The sequence below is a fragment of the Mus musculus genome, chromosome 17, assembly GCF_000001635.26.
Source record: "Mus musculus strain C57BL/6J chromosome 17, GRCm38.p6 C57BL/6J".
In the NCBI taxonomy this organism is placed as follows: Eukaryota; Metazoa; Chordata; class Mammalia; order Rodentia; family Muridae; genus Mus; species Mus musculus.
In genome coordinates, this window is record NC_000083.6 from 5,082,967 (window position 1) to 5,099,765 (window position 16,799).

Below are 16,799 nucleotides of genomic sequence, written 5' to 3' on the forward strand. Positions count from 1 at the left end.
GCTTTCCCAGTTGTGCTGGCCTGTGCACCTGTGCATGTCACTGTGTCCACACTGCCGGCCTGTGTACCTGTGCCCTGTCACTGTGTCCACACTGCTGGCCTGTGTACCTGTGCATGTCACTGTGTCCACACTGCTGGCCTGTGCACCTGTGCCCTCACACTGCATCTACACTGCTGGCCTGTGTACCTGTGCATGTCACTGTGTCTACACTGCTGGCCTGTGCACCTGTGCATGTCACTGTGTCCATATTGCTGGCCTGTGTACCTGTGCATGTCACTGTGTCCACACTGCTGGCCTGTGTACCTGTGCATTTCACTGTGTCCACACTGCTGGCCTGTGTACCTGTGCCCTGTCACTGTGTCCACACTGCTGGCCTGTGTACCTGTGCATGTCACTGTGTCCACACTGCCGGCCTGTGTACCTGTGCATGTCACTGTGTCCACACTGCTAGCCTGTGCACCTGTGCCGTCCACCATGTCCACCATGTCCACATGTCCACCATGTCCACCATGTCCACACTGTTTAGTGTGGTATCCCAGGGTCGGGAAGGTGCCACAGCCATCCTACTGCACAGAATTACTTCAGAAAGGACCTGGATGCGCAGTCTGAGTCAGGAAAAGCTAATTTGATATTTTGTATTCTTGTTCTGTCTACTTGTGTTGCTTAATGTTGTAACATGTCTCTGGTTGACAGCAGCCATATGTCATTCAAATGGAACCTGTACTTTGGCATTGGCCTGACACTCACTCAGCTGTGGAGCCCAGAAATGAAAATTACAGAAACTGTATCTATTCATTAGACCAGTGGAACTGATAAGCACTTTTGCGGCTCTGCCCCACAACTCTTGGTTTTGGCAAATGAAAGTACAGTAGATTAAGCCCCCTGCTCTTTTCCCCCACTGAGCACTGTATATTTGTTTCACACTTGCAGATTACTGTAAAAGCCAGATAGATGAGCACTTTAAAAGATTATAGCAATGGAAAATGTGTTTTGGGAATGAACTGCCTCAAAACAAGTATTATAAGAGGTGTTCTAGTGGATTCTTTTTCATATCACATTAAACACTCTGCAGACGTAACAATTTTATTTTTTAGAGCATTGCATGGTTTTCTGTTTCAGGAGAAAAGGGCTTATGCCCTATTGTTTTTGTCAAGCCTTATGCCAGCTCTCACTGGGAGTCGAGCTATATCCACATGCTCTGTGCATGTGAGTATATTGCAGAGGGTTTGTGTGTGCGCACGTGTGCGTGTGTGTGCACACTCTGTGTTCTTGTGCTCCACACTTGCTCTTTCACAGGAAAATGAAGTCAGTTCTTTCTTGTCTGAGAGAGAAGCAAAACAAAAATTCAACAGCCCAGATCTCAGCCCTCTCTGCAGTAGCAGATGGCAAACTGTAATCAGGGGAGGCTCCTGCCAGCCCTCAGTTTCAGAAGTCTGTCCCAGTGGGGACTGCTGGCTTCGGGGAGCCCAGATGCCCCTGAGGGGGTATATGAGCTGTGAGATCGGCCAGGTGGTAAGAGAGCAGCGGGCTGATGCCGCCAAGAGGAAGAAAGGAGAGAAATGAGAGTAAATGAAGAGGTGTTTTCTAAGGGGCGGGGGGCGGGGGGTGAGAGAATGAGGATTTGGAAGTAGGCATGTGTAAGAAGTTAGAAAATGGGATGTAGTAATGGAAAGAGAAAGAAAAGTCTTGAGTGTTGTGTGAGAGTGTCCCCAAGGCTTCTTACCAGGTCTGTGTGGGGTCCTGTACTGATGCAGTGCTGTGTGGAACAAGGCTTTTGCTGAGTGCTGGTCAGGCTCTGTGTCATAGGGTCACAGTCATGGGTCGTATCCCAGCCTAATGGCTGCAGCCTTTCAGTGCTGTGTACATTAAGAAATGTGTGTGATTGTTTAAGACTTAAATAAGTTTTGCATAAGGAGGTATTTGTGGCTTTTTGTTGTTTCAAAAGTTTTATGCTTTCAGTAAGCATTTGCTAATGTAGAATAAAGGAATTGTTTAAACTAAAGACCATTTTCTCGAATTTCTAATGCAGGGTAACAGGAGGATCAGGAGACGGTTCTGAAGGAAGCAGGGCTTGCTCCGTACAGATTGGAAGAGGGTTTCTCTAGGACTTCCGGCTGTTTGTCAGGTGGCTGTGCACACGCATCCTCACAGGCAGAGGGTAGCCTGGGTGCTCTTGGGAAAGCAAACAAGCCCCAGCCATTCCTTTCTACTTACCTGAAATAGCAGGCCACACTCCTCCCCTCAGGCTGGCCTTGAACTGTGGAATCCTCCTGCTTCCGCATCCTGAGTACTAGGGTTAGAGGTTCTACTGTGTATAGCCACCTCAGCTAGATTTTGTTTTTCAATTAAAAACGCTTTACTTTAGGGGGTGGAAGATGTCTCTGTGGGTGTTTGTTGAAGAAGGGGGATCTGATTTCAGATCTCTTCCACACACATTTAAAAAGCAAGAGGCAAAAACTCCAAACCGATGGGGGCACACATACCTATAGCCCCCAGCTCAGTTAAAGTTGTATTTCTGGGTTTACATAGAGTGTGTGTGTAGTATCATGATGCCCAGTGTTGCATGAGCCACGTGTGGGGATGAGGGCCTGTCACCTGCACTTCCTGGGACACAGAGGTAGCAGTATCAGAAGTTGAAGGCTATCCTTTGGCTGCATACTGAGTTTGAGGCCAGCTTGGCAGTGGACACCCACCCCTTACTTCAAGCCTGGGAGCTTGTTAGTTTTCTGAGAGCCAGGGGCCAGGGCTCCTCCCCACTCTACCACCTTTTTGTCCCACTCTTAGCCCCAGACTGAGCCCCAGCCACCCCCTGCAGCTTCATGTTGCCTACAGGGTACACACCCACTTGTATAATACATATTCAAGTCATATCTACACACACACACACACACACACACACACACACACACACACACACACACACCAACACATACCCTTTGCCCTGTGACCAGAAATCCTGAAGGTAATGATGTGCACGCCTGTGTCTCTCCTCCCGTTCCCTGGCTTTCCCTTCAAGAAGGTCCTGCTGCTGTCTCCATGGCTGTTGTAAAATCAGTGCTTTCTGCATCTCCAGCTCTGCTCACTAGTTACCTCAGAGAGAACAGCCTTTGTAATTGAATATTCCTTGCACGTGACCCCGTCATGCAGCTACAAGGCTGACATTGCAGCCTCAGCAAAGGTTATCTCTTGAAAATTCCCAGAACTCCCCTGTCGGCACATCCATGCTGGCAGCCAGGTTTAAGTAAGGAACTGGGAAAGCTCTCAACTCCTCCTTCTGTCCATGTAACTATGGGATCTCTGCCAGGAGGGTAGGTAGGCACATGGCTCCCTGTAGCAACCCCCCCCCAGCCCTCCCCCCCCCCCCCCCAGTGGTCACAGGCTTTCAGATTCTCAGTGCAGTGAGTGAAGTCTTCCCATGTGCCTATGGGGCAAGTGCAGCCTGACTCCAGAATCCCCTGCTGTCTTGGTTGTGCACAGAGTGTTGTTGTTACAAGGCTTTCACTTGGGGTTTTCTTACCACCCCCCCCCCCCCCCCCAACACATACACACAAACATCCTGCTTTATAGATTCAGAAGTATCTATAGAATGCTGGAGTTTGGGCAATAATATAATAAGGAAGCTCTCCAGTGAGATGCCTTCAGTCCCAGTACATGAGCTCATCTGTGTGCCCTCTGCAGCCTGCACTTTCTCGGATGCAGAATTCCCAAGTGCAGGTGGCACAGGCCCTTCTATTTTCTGGTCACCTCTGCCGAGGAGGTGCTGCTTCTGGGAGTGCTTGCATAGATCACCTGGAGCCCTTTCTCTCTCAGTCCACTTGATGGCTTCCATGGGAGAAGGCTTTGTGGAGCCCTGTTCATGCATTCTCAAGATGACTGCCCATGTTTGGGGAGGGGGAGAATGTTTGTAAAGGACTAGCAGAACTGTCCAAGCTTCCCCCCAGCATGGCTCCTTTTACTGTCACAGTCTTCTTCCAGCTGATAACCCTCAGTGGATTAGGAAGATTGTAGACTGCTCTCTTCTGGCTGTCTCGTCACCAGCAGGCCCTCTGAGTTGGTAATGTTGCTTTCCTCTGCCATGCCAACTTCACATAATGTTTAGAGTAAAATTCTTTACCCTGTGTTACACTATACGTCATCTCTAAAGCAGGCTCCTCTTCCTTTTGTGCCGTGTTTTATCTGAAAGCACTCCGTAGAGTTTATAGACCGAGTGTTAAATGTCCTTGATGGATGCTTGAGAAGGAGCTGGGGAAGTGCATGTATGATTAGGGCACTTGAACATAAAACTACATAAGTATGTATGAACATACCTGTTCATACTTATGAACATACATTTTCATACATATGTATGAACTTAAAACCCTAATTATATACTTGAATGTTAATTTTATACACAGTAAAACCTGTTTAACCTGGGTTGTAATGGAAAGTGTTTCACCACCAGCGAAGGTCTGTGTTTTATAAATTATTTTTTTTTATTAGATATTTTCTTCATTTACATTTCAAATGCTATCCCAAAAGTCCCCTATTCACTCACCCGCCCTGCTCCCCTACCCACTCACTCCCACTTCTTGGCCCTGGCGTTCCCCTGTACTGGGGCATATAAAGTTTGCAAGACCAAGGGGCCTCTCTTCCCAGTGATGGCCGACTAGGCCATCTTCTGCTACATATGCAGCTAGAGACACGAGCTCTAGGGGTACTGGTTAGTTCATATTGTTGTTCCACCTATAGGGTTGCAGACCCCTTCAGCTCCTTGGGTACTTTCTCTAGCTCCCCCATTGGGGACCCTGTGTTCCATCCAATAGATGACTGTGAGCATCCACTTCTGTATTTGCCAGGCACTGTCAAAGCCTCACAGGAGACAGCTATATCAGGGTCCTTTCAGCAAAATCTTGCTGGAAAATGCAATAGTATCTGCGTTTGGTGGCTGATTATGGCATGGGCCCCTGGGTGGAGCAGTCTCTGGATGGTCCATCCTTTCGTCTTAGCTCCAAACTTTGTCTCTGTAACTCCTTCCATGGGTGTTTTGTTCTATTCTAGGGAGGAATGAAGTATCCACGTGTTGGTCTTCCTTCTTCTTGATTTTTTTGTGTTTTTCAAATTGTATCTTGGGTATTCTATGTTTCTGGGCTAATATCCGCTTATCAGTGAGTGCATATCTAATGACTTCTTTTGTGATTGGGTTACCTCACTAAGGATGATATCCTCCAGATACATCCATTTGCCCAAGAATTTCATAAATTCATTGTTTTTAGTAGCTAAGTAGTACTCCATTGTGTAAATGTACCACATTTTCTGTATCCATTCCTCTGTTGAGGGACATCTGGGTTGTTTCCAGCTTCTGGCTATTATAAATAAGGCTGCTATGAACATAGTGGAACATGTGTTCTTATTACCAGTTGGAACATCTGGGTATATGCCCAGTAGAGGTAAATTGGCTGACCTTCAGCAGAAGGTGGACCTTGCACACTGGGGTGGTAGCGGAGAGACTAGAATGTTGGTGGAGGGCTCTTTAAAGGTAACAAGGAGGTCACCCCACTTTTGCTTTGGAGTCGTTCATGCTATTTAGCAGCTGTACAGACTGGCCCACTGGAAGCACTTGTCAGTCAGGAGACAGGGCTGGAGAGAGCAGGAGTCTGCTCAGCTAAGGAAAGGCATTGGCCTTTCTTGTTTGACCATACATTTATTAATCTTAAGTTGCATGAGAGTTAGGGCACACTCCATGAAGCTTGACAGAGTTAATTTTATGAAAATTAGAAGGTTCACCACTTTGTAAAATGGATAACAATGTTGTAGAATCACTGTCCTAAAGAGGTAGCATAGACTGGAAATACAAATGAGTGTAAGAATCTAAATCAGTTCATGGATAACAGAGTCATCCATGAACTGATCATTTACTTAATGAGAGTAAATAAAGGCTGCTCTGGACACATCCCTGACTCCTGGAAATCGAGGTTACCAGAGGCACTATTGTTTAGTTCCCACAGCCATAAAGAACATTCGCTCTGAAGAGCACTGGTCTGTGATCTGCTAAGGAGGAAGCAGTTGGACCTAGAGGAAGCTCTGAGAGATTCTGTTGGCCAGGAAGAACATAAAGAAACCAAGCAATAGAATGACACCTGCTCTTTCCTGTTTTTATCTGAAAACCTTCTATTGAGTGCGCCTAAAGTTTACTAACAAATTTGCCATTAAAAAAGGCTGTTGTAGCCGGTGGCACACGCCTTTAAGCCCAGCACTTGGGAGGCAGAGGCAGGCAGATTTCTGAGTTTGAGGCCAGCCTGGTCTACAGAGTGAGTTCCAGGACAGCCAGGGCTATACCGAGAAACCCTGTCTCTAGAAACCCTGTCTCGAAAAACCAAAAAAACAAAAAAGCTGCTGTAACAAAAGAACTTTTCATTGTTTCACAAATCAAAATGTAAATCTATGTTACTACAATGAAAAGCCTAAATTTCTTGGTGGGGGGTAGAAGGGTGCTGGTTTGCTAAATCATTCTAAAAAACGTGTTTGTTTTTGAGTCTGAATAAGCAGCAGTGTTTGTGGTGTAAGGTGAACGTGCTGGGAACCAGGGCACAGAAGAGGGGATGGAAGAGGGGGCAGAAGAGGGGACGGGGTCTACAGGGGCCTGAGGCACCTTTGAGCTCCAGCGCACCTCCGCCTTCTGGATCAAAGGCAAGGCCGTCCTTTGACCCTGCAATGATCCTGGAGCCCTGGAGTGCGTTGCCAACTCTTTCTTAGCCCCAGCTCACTTGCCGCCGCGCCCCACCCCCACCTCTGTGCGTGTGTGCTTGTGTGGTGGTTCTGTTCTTGAAGAGAGGTGGAGTAAGGTGGAACAAACTTGACTTGCGTGCATGTGTGCAGCGTGCATGCTGAACACAGTGCTTGTTTGTTGATGGCTTATTTTCAAGTATAAAGAACTAGTTGGAGGAAGCTCTGGAGTAGTTTCTCTTTAGCTGAGTTTGGGACAGGAGCGGGCTCTCTCTCCCTCCCTCTTTTAAATAAAAACATAGAGGAAAAAAAAGCACCTGTGTCCTTGAGTCTTCTCAGTTGGGGTTGGATTAAACCGCTTGGAAGGAAACACTTGCCCAGGTGAAGGCCCTTGCCTTCCTGCAGCCTCCTTTAGGGTGGGCTTGTTGGCCTCAGCACCCCCTCAGCTGCTTCAGCCCTGCATCAGCTGACGTGCTGAATGTCTTGCTGTTTTTCTCTTGCATGGGAAATATTCTGTGAATTTAAAAGCTAGCAGAATTAGCCTCAGCTGAGTGGAACTTAAGTTTTTTTGTTTTGTTTTGTTTTCCTGTGGGTTTTTTTTCAATTGTGTAGATTTTACCTGGAAGGACCTAAATCTAATGAAAAACAGATTGCAATGATTTCTGCTATTAAAGGTAAATTGCTACAGTGTTTGGGTTTTTGTTGTTGTTGTTGACTCTTAGCAGACAGCAGTTGTAAATAATCAGAAATGAATTGCATTTTTTTCTAGGGCCATGAAAAAGGTTTTTACAGGCTACGGGTTTGATAAGAGATTGTAGATAAGTAATTCGTTGTCTGTATGCACCTCCACACTTTCGTATTAAAACAGCATGATTTAGTTCTTGGAAGCTTGTTTCCCTAAGTCCCGGGTCAGGTGCATGGACAGGGCTCCTTATGACGTCTGTCGTGGGAACCAGTGTGCTTAGTGGCTCTGTCAGGTTTTGACTCCGTCTCCCTGCAGTGAGTCTGCTGATGTTGGACAGTTGGATTTCTGCATTTCCAACACGCAGAATTAAACGCCCAGCTGTGCAAATGTTTGCTTAGTTGGTTCATTTTTTTTCTTTAAGATAAATACCTAGAGACAGAATTCAAGGAAAAAAGATGTTGCTTCTATACACACTGTGACCTAGCTTAGAGACTTGCTTTTTTATTTGAATAGAAGTCATAATTATTTCAATATGCCCAGTTGCTCTGTATTTTTCTTATGTCAAGTAAAAACCTGTGAAACAACCATTAGGCACCTAGCTTGAATATGTTAAATATGTGTTTTAAAATAACTTATGGGTTAGTAAAAGTGTGCAGGCTACAGTTTCGATTCCTTTTCTCTATTAGATGTAGATGTGTAGTCTCATAAAATTTTAAGGTATGATTATTATAATGCCCAGATTTTAAGTTATATACAATTGGATGAGTTTTGACAAAGTCCAAGTATTCGTGAAACGATTCACAAATTAAGAATTTTTTAAAATCATTTTTAGAAAGCTCTTGTGCCCCTTTTAGTTTCTCCTGTCCTGTGGCTGTTAGTGTGGTTTCTGTGATGTGCTTGGACCTCGTACATAGGTGCATGGAGTGTGCCTGCATTTAGTATTCTACTGTTTCTCTTTAAACCTCTCTCTTAAAGTACAGATGCTGATTGTACTTCTTAGAACCAAAGGATCGGGTAAGAGCAGTAGGCGCAGGCGCTTTTCAAAGAATGAGATCGCACCCCGCACCTGACTTAAATGCCCATGTTCAAAAGTGAACTCTGAGTGGATGACAGACCTAGGTGTAAGAAAGAAGCTTCAGGCTAGGAACGTCGTGACCCTCTGGAGAACACACAGGAGCACTGTCATGGCCATTAAAGCAGAGGCCACAACAACAAAATCAAAAACTGAAAACTTACCGGGCAGGCGGAAGGAAGGAAGCGGCAGAACCACAGCAAAAAACGCGTTTGCAGTGCCTGATGACACTTAATACCGCCCTACAGCCCTCGGGTGACACGCCCACGCACATGGCAAGGGGACAAAGCATGGGGGGAGGTGTTTCCCAGCGGCCACTCAGTAGGTGAAGTGACATGCCCAACAGCTTGGGTCACCAGGGAAAGCACAGTGAGTGGCGCTCACTAGGATGGCTGTTCCCGGGGACACCGTGTACAGCAGCATGCAGGGCCTAAGGATTCAAAGCAAGCGCCATCAGAGGCTCTATCGTCACTCTGGATGCACCTGGGCAAACGGAATGGGGTTTAGATGGATGCTTTTAAGGCCTTGTTCAGAACAGCACCATGCACAAACCCACTGATGGGGAACAACCCAAGCGTTTCTGGATAAACGGCCTTGTATACGTCCAGTGGCCTTTAGAACCCTGCCCAGAGTGAGATAAGCCAGCAGAGCCTGCACAGCAGTGTGTGGCCACCTGCATGAGAGAAGCAGCCATGTCCAGGCTCGCAGAGCTGAGTGTTGAGCAGCAGCTGCAGGGGCTGGTGGGGGAAGAGCAGGAGTCGTGGTTGTGTGGTGACCTCTGCAGATGGACATGGACGGCGTGCTGCCTGGCTTTGTTTCTGGTAACTTGACACAGCTCGCATCGTTTGAGAAGAGAGAACTTGGACTGAGAAAATGCCTCCCTAAGAATTTCCTGATTAACGATTGATGTGGCAGGGCCCAGCCCACTGTGGTCCTGGGTTGTGTTATAAAGCAAGTTGAGTGAGCTGTGGAGAGCAAGCCAGCAAGCGGTGTTCCTGAGTGTCCTCTGCTTCAGTTCCTGCCTCAGGTTCCTGTCCTGACATCTTCATGACTGTAAACCACCCCTAACCCCTGTTGCTTTTGTTCCCAATGTTAATCCCAGCAGTAAGTAGTAGGCGAGCTAGGACAGGCCTCGCTGACAGCAGCTTGAATGGGCGGAGTGTCACTGCACAGCCAACTCCTCAGCATGGAGGTCTTCAGCAGAGCCTAGCATGGAAGAGAGGGCTGGGTCTGTGTGAACTGAAGAGAGCTCACTCCTCTCAGAGCACAGTAATGAGCTTGTTTCCAGGCCAGAGGTGGGAATGGGTTTGAGCAAATTGCGTTTGTTGGTGATGGGTGTGGAGCAGTCTTAAGTCTTCTGTCCGCTTCCAAGTTGTCTTTCTGCAGGAACAGTTCTATATGAACTGATGCGGCGGGTCGATTCAGGTGTGCCAAGGCAAGGTGCCCTCAGCGGAAGCTGGGCGGTGTCTCGGCTTTAGTGTGCCGGAGCTTCCGGGAGCTGGGCTGCCACAGTTCTGTCTGGTGTTTCACTGCTGCTTAGGGGGCCTTTAGCCTGGACTCCTGTTAGCTTAGGCCAAGGCTCTTTGGGAGATCAAACTGTTCACCTTAGAGCTGATTTCCTGAGGTGCCTTGAAGGATTGGTATCTTGTGTAGGAGACGCAGGAAAAGCTGGCCTGAGATTTTGCAGCCCTTAGGGCTCCTGTTAGTGGATGAGGCCACAGAGGGCCCCTGCCCCACGCTAATCCTTTCCAGAGGGCTCTAGGACCCTCCTAGGTTCCCCAGCTTGAGTGCGCTGTCCCCATGTCCCTTCCTTTTAGGGCTGAAAGGGTATTAGTTGGAGGCAAGATTTCGATCTTAAAGTGTAGAATTAGAAATGTAAGCCTAAGAACAAGATCAGAACCACATGAAAACAAACCTTTCATGCAACTACAGTGAGAATATGAGTTTTACCACATCTATATCCCTCCTCCCTCCTCAAGCTCCACCCACTCACTACCACATCTCTATCCCTCCTCCCCCCTCAAGCTCCACCCACTCACTACCATATCTATATCCCTCCTCCCTCCTCAAGCTCCACCCACTCACTACCACATCTCTATCCCTCCTCCCTCCTCAAGCTCCACCCACTCACTACCACATCTATATCCCTCCTCCTCCTCAAGCTCCACCCACTCACTACCACATCTATATCCCTCCTCCCTCCTCAAGCTCCACCCACTCACTACCACATCTCTATCCCTCCTCCCTCCTCAAGCTCCACCCACTCGTCGTCACCCTTTATTCTCTCTGCCCTTTCTTTCCCTCTGTTCTTTTTCCACTAGGAGTAGAACCCAGGTCCCATGCCTGCTGGGTAGACATTCCTGAGATAGACACCCTCTCTGCCTCATTGATTTCGTAAAGGCCTAGATTCTACCCTGCCCTTCACAGAGTGCGGCCGGTGGTTCCTTTTAGATGGATGCTTTTGTGCTGTTACTGTTTGTGAGTTCAGAACTAATACCCACCACAGACAAATGGCCTGATGCCACTGTAACCTTTGCTTGCTTTTTGGGTTTTTTTTTTTTTTTTTTTTTGACTTAACACAGTATTTTTAGTTTTGAAAGATCTTGAAATATGTGTTTTGACAGTGTTGTGTGTTTTATGCCACCTTTCCAACTGTAATGTAAAACTTAGTTGCTTTTTCCTGTTTGCCTTGCATGCCAGTTAGAGTGCTTCTTCCTGACAGTTGGGACAGGACCCGACAGAGCCGCATAGTAAGTCAGAGCTGCTTGTATCTGGAGACCCGCTGGGTCTTGAGGTCAGTGATGGAGAAGGAGAAGGAGAACCTTGATGGTTCATTCATTTTGGAAATGAGAGAAAGGTCAGGGTATGGTGAAGAGAAACATGGGGACCAGTGTCCCCTCGTGACACAGATTGAGACTCGTTTCCCTTAGAGGGATAATTTCCTGGAGAGAACACTTGAGGAAGGGGCATCACATCACCTTTAGGCACACCTTCCTCCTCCAATAGAATCCTTGGAAACACTCAGCTTTTAAAAGAGAAGTTGTTGTTTTCAAATGTAGAAGTGTCAAATTGTTGAAATAGATTCTTTTTAAAAGTCATGAGAAAACACTGGGTCCCAGATATTTTCTGGAGATTTCCCATTAGCCTAGTTTGCTGATACTCTTTATCGAGCAGCCATGGATGGAAGCACAGGGCGTGTGGTTGCAGTAGTGACTGAAGGCTAGTGGGTTCCAGGGTTGGTACGCTGCTGACTTCCCACTGGTAGATGGAATGAACCTGAAGGCAGGGCTAGTGCTCACTCAGCACAGGTGACTGCGTTTGGCGAGTTTCAATTGCACATGCTGATTCTCTGACCCATTGGGCAACACTCCTTCATCAGATAACTTAGCTGGCAGGTCCTCTGCCAAGGGCATGGCTTTGGTGTGGGAGCAGATACACACACAGCCCAAGGCTGACCACATTGTTCTCGTGGTAAAATGAGTCAGTCAGGCCTGGGGACAAGGATTGTGGTGAACTTGCCTGCTCTGTGCCAGGGTGACACCTAAGGCAGAAGTGCCCATGGCCCCAGATCTTAGCATGTGACACATGGTACTGTCAGCCTCGAATGCATGTTAGTCTGATAGTCTTTGTTGATACTAAATACAATTACAACAGTAGAGACTGCCAAGACTCTGAAGAGCCCACATGTACTTTGCAGTATGTTCCTCATGGATGTCTCTAGGCCTTTGTCACTTTGTCACTTCTGCCTTAGCGCCACAGAAGTAATATACTGAATGATAGACACCAGGGCTAAACAAGTCTGAGGTGGACTGGAGGGTAGTACTGAGTACCTGGTGGCCAAGTACTGAGAGGGTGGGCGACAGTGGGCTCCTGGGCTCTTGGGGTGGTCTGTTTCATAATAGTGGCATTTCATTTAATAAGTCTGAAAAAGCATTTGGTGGGTGTTTCTAAACTGGTCAAAACAAAGCCAGTTAACCATTAAAGAATTGAGCCTTAGTTCCAGCAGTAGGCAATTACTTACCATATTGAAAAAAATTGGTTCTTAAAAGCAGTGCTTAGGGTAGGTAATGTTACGTGACAGCTTGTAGTTTGATAAGGAGCATCAGCCTTGGTATGGGCACCTGCCTAGAGTCCAGATTGGTTGCCAGAATCAGTGTGAAATCTCGAGGGACCCCAGTTTTACAGCTGTATGTGCATGACAATGACACATGGGCCATCCAGTTTGCCTTGCCTGGCAGACAGAGCAGCCCTCTCTCAGAGAACGTCTCCATGTGTGTGAGAGTCAGAGAACGTCTCCATATGTGTGTGAGAGTTTCCGTAAGCCACGGAGTCCCCGTGGGAGAGCTCAGCGCCTAGGGGAGTCGCTGTGTTGTCTGAGGCTTCCTGACATCTCAGCTCCGGCAGGCACGTTCTCCTCACCTGCCTTAGATCACACAAGGTTGCCATGTGAGTCTGCATTAGTTACCGAATCAGACATAGGTGCTGGCTGGGAGTGCGTGCACCTTGTCCTGCGGTGTACTGTTCCAGCATGCGGACTTACGCTCTAGGGACATTCTTTGGCTTGACTTCATTCAATGTGAAATATCAAACTGTAGAATAAATAAAGCAAAGATTTCAGCAGTGCTATTAATTTAAAAAAAAAAAAACTTGCCTGCTTGTAGCAGCCTACATTCTGTGTGGTGAAAAGCCCGTTTAAAACCTATTTGACCATACTTTCAGTGGTCATAGCAGGGAGGTTTTGAACCAACAATTGGCCTGGACTGAAAGAGAGAGAACCATTATCCCCTATGCACTATTCTCCTTTGAATCGTTGTGTGTGCTGTGAACTAGTGCATTGTCTTAGATGGAAACGCTTTAGTATCACTTCTTTTCCATTGCTCAGTGTTTTTGTAAATAATTTGGCTCTTCAGTGTGGATCTGGTCCTCCGGTTTCTGAAGTGTGTGGGCTCCTGGGGCCGAGGTTCCTGGAGTTCTCTCGTGGACCATATTGTGGTATCATTAGCAGGAGGTCTTCATCTGCAGCAGCAGAGCACACTCACAGCCTGGGTTTTGTTTTTCTTTTTCTTTCCTGCTCTCCTAATTGGGTGGTGGTGGGGCACAAAAAGATTATGGAGGGGAAAGAAGCAAGGAGGACACTGTCAGGGCTGTAATCCCGCATGAGGAGGGCCATCCTCTGGGTGTGAGTGAGAGGCTGATTTCTGCCGGCTTGGTCTAGCTCTGGTATTTGTAATACAAGTTCTTTGTTTTTCCCTGCTCTATCCACTAAGAAAACTACTCTCTACTAGATGTTCATCCTTCAGGAACACGTTTAGGGAGGTATTATTTGGTATATGTGTTGGCTTTCCATTACTATGACAGGATCCGAGGTAATGCTCTCGAGTGGGAAAGCAGTTTCTTTGGCTCCCAGTTTTGAGGGCACAGGCTAGTCCTGCAGCTCTGGGTCCTTGATGGGCAACCCCTCATGGTGGGAACACGTGACACAGAGCCTTGTTACTGCATGGACAGCAGCAGTAATGAGTGTGCCTGGGGCCAAGGGGCTGCCATGCCCCTACGATCACAAAGGCTTCCCAGTAGGTCCAGTTTCCTACACTTGACCTCTGAGGTACATGCAAGATCAAGCGGTTTTGTTTGGTGGTAATGGGGTACACTTTCTCTTAGCAAATTATTACGTGCAAGTGCTGGCGTCACCCTCTGCCATCATCTTACAAACAGGGCTGGGGTGATCTGACCCAGAAGCACACACACCATGCCTTGTATCCAACCACAGCTTTCCCCCAGTCTGTGAAGGGGTTACCCTGGGCTGTGTGAACTCACTGCAGTTTGCCTGTTGTGTGGGGATGGAATTAATTCACCATCTCCTTGGCTTTCATAGCAGGAGCATTTTAAATGTCAGGGTCAGGGAAGGAACCCCTTGCCACTAGACTTTTATGACTTGATACTGATAAAGTAGCATTTTGATGGCAATCCCACATCACCATTGACTTCATGGGTAGCACGTAAGCAGAGGCAGAAAGTCCGTTTGTCTAATGAAGACAGAGGTAAAGTGTGGAATCGAGAACCCTTTTCCCATGATGGCGTCAAAGCCATATTTGAGTTGAGTTCCCACACCTCTTCAGTTCCTCATTTGCTCTATGTAACTTTCTGACAGATGCCACCGCAGTACGGACAGCAAGCTGTGAGTGGCTACTGCCAGCAAGGCCAGCAGCCATACTACAACCAGCAGCCGCAGCCCTCGCACCTCCCGCCCCAGGCACAGTACCTGCAGCCGGCGGCGGCGCAGTCCCAGCAGAGGTACCAGCCACAGCAGGTAAGCGCTGCCCGCATGCATCTGTGTTCTCCTGCAGGGCTGTGTTCAGAGGCTGCTGGCGCCCTGAACGTCCTCCTGCCCTTTGAGAGGCACTGTGGGGGTTGAGGTGCGTTTTCCCCTTTGGTGTTTCAAGACAGAGTTTCTCCGTGGACCATGGCTATTCTGGACCTCACTGTGGAGCCCAGGCTGTCCTCTAACTCTACCCACAAGGCCCTGCACTTCCCCTCCCTTCCCTCCTTCCCTCATCTCCCCACTACTGCAGACATTGAGGACTGGGAAGACCAGCTTTCAGTAGCTGCTTCTGTTACTGATTGGTGGAAGGCAGCACAAGTGTCAGTTCACTTCACATTTGTGTTCTCAAATCTTTCCAAAGGCCTTTCCACCTAGAGAGGCCTGGTCAGGAGGGGTTGCAGGTCATGTGACGGTGTGGTGCTGGTTGCCTTTTGACCTTTCTAGTTAGGACATTAAGTACCTCAGCATGGGAACATGGTCGCCTTGGAGTGTTAGTCTTATAAACTATAAACATGGGGTCCCTTCAGCTGTAGAACAAGGGAGACACAAGCAGAGCGGCAGTGAGCTACAGTAAACAGTTGCTGGGTCTTTCCTGTCCTGCCTGGCTCCTCCCTTCTCTTCCCTATTTTCAGGAGGGGTCTCTGGCCTCGACCTTTGATCCTCCTCCTGCCACTGGTCCCCTGCGTGCTGGAACTGTGTGCTGCCACCGCACACATGGAGTTTCTGGTTGAAATTAGACTAATTAATCACCTGTTTTGGAGGCAGGTATGCTGGCTGAGCAGGTAAAGGCACCTGCCTGAGCCCAGTGATTCGCACTCATCCCCAGGGCTCACATGATAGAAGGAAATTAGATTCTCACCATTTGTCCTCTGACCTCCATGTGTGCACGCACACACAAATACATACATGTAATAGAAATGCATAAGTATTTGTTATTGGGCCATCTATTGTAGTTTACATAATTGAAAAAATAGTATAATATATATGTGTGTGTGTATACACACACACACACACACACACACACACATGCTGAAGTGATTCAGTTTCATTTGCTTTAGACTGTTGCTCTTGAGTGGAGTGACCAGTTGGGAGGGGCTGAGGGTCTTGTAGTGAGCGCAGACATAGCACATAGCTGCTAGAGGTCCTCCCGGAAGCAGCGCCTCTTTCCCAGCTCAGGCTGCCCTCGGCACTTTCTCTGTTGTGGGGTGGGGGTGGTAATGAGAACAAGCAGGTGCTCACAGGCCCGCTCACTTGCTAAGGGCTTCTTTATGGCACAAATAGTCAAATATGTAAGCATGTGTAGTTTCTACATACAAAGTTTTAATATTTCTTTTAGTTATGTGTATTGTGCGTGTACAGCTATGTATCTTGGAGTGCTTCGCCCGTAGCGGAGTCAGCTCCTACCAAGAGCTGGAGTTTCAGGTGATTGTGAGACCCCTTAGGTGGGTGCTGGGAACTGACTCAGCAAGTACTCTTAACAGCTGAGCCATCTCTCCAGCACCATGGAACTGAATTCTACCGGAGTGCATTTTAAAGTGATTTTGGGATTTTTACAGTCCATTGCCACATGACTTTGTGTATTTTAAGAAGGTGAGCAGCCAGTCCAGGGTTTGTGGAAGTGGGGTGTGCAGCCCTTCAGTTATCTAGCCCTCACCAGTGCGTGAACATTTGAAAGCACTTCCTATCAGCTCCCTTTGGTGAGAATGACTGGCATCTGGGCTGTGAGAGATAAGGCTTTTCGAGGACTTTCAGAGCCCTATTGAACTCATCTTGGGTGGGGGTGCTTGGTCACTTCATCCAGATACTCTAGTGCAGACAGCCTGTTCATCTTACGCTCATGGGCCTAAATGAATCTCAGTTGTAAAAACAGTTTGATTAAGGACTCCTGAGTACCTGTCATTTCCTCAGGACCACGCTCCAAATTTACTTCCTTCATGAAGTGTTCACTGATGGCTTCCAGAAGATGGCAATTAGTCACTTCCTATTTTTCATATTTAAATATTGACAGCATGCCACAGGCA

At 47.6% G+C, this 16,799-nt stretch overlaps 1 protein-coding gene across 4 annotated transcripts in view; it reads left to right on the forward strand.

The window, feature by feature from the left end:
- The window catches only part of Arid1b (AT rich interactive domain 1B (SWI-like)), a 353,360-nt gene that overhangs the window by 88,670 nt on the left and 247,891 nt on the right, over positions 1-16,799 (forward strand). For all 4 annotated transcript variants that reach the window (XM_006523223.4, XM_006523221.4, NM_001085355.1 and 1 more), the window contains exon 3: positions 14,608-14,766. In XM_006523223.4, coding sequence (XP_006523286.1) covers positions 14,608-14,766 — 159 coding nt within the window. The remainder of the gene's footprint in view (positions 1-14,607; positions 14,767-16,799) is intronic.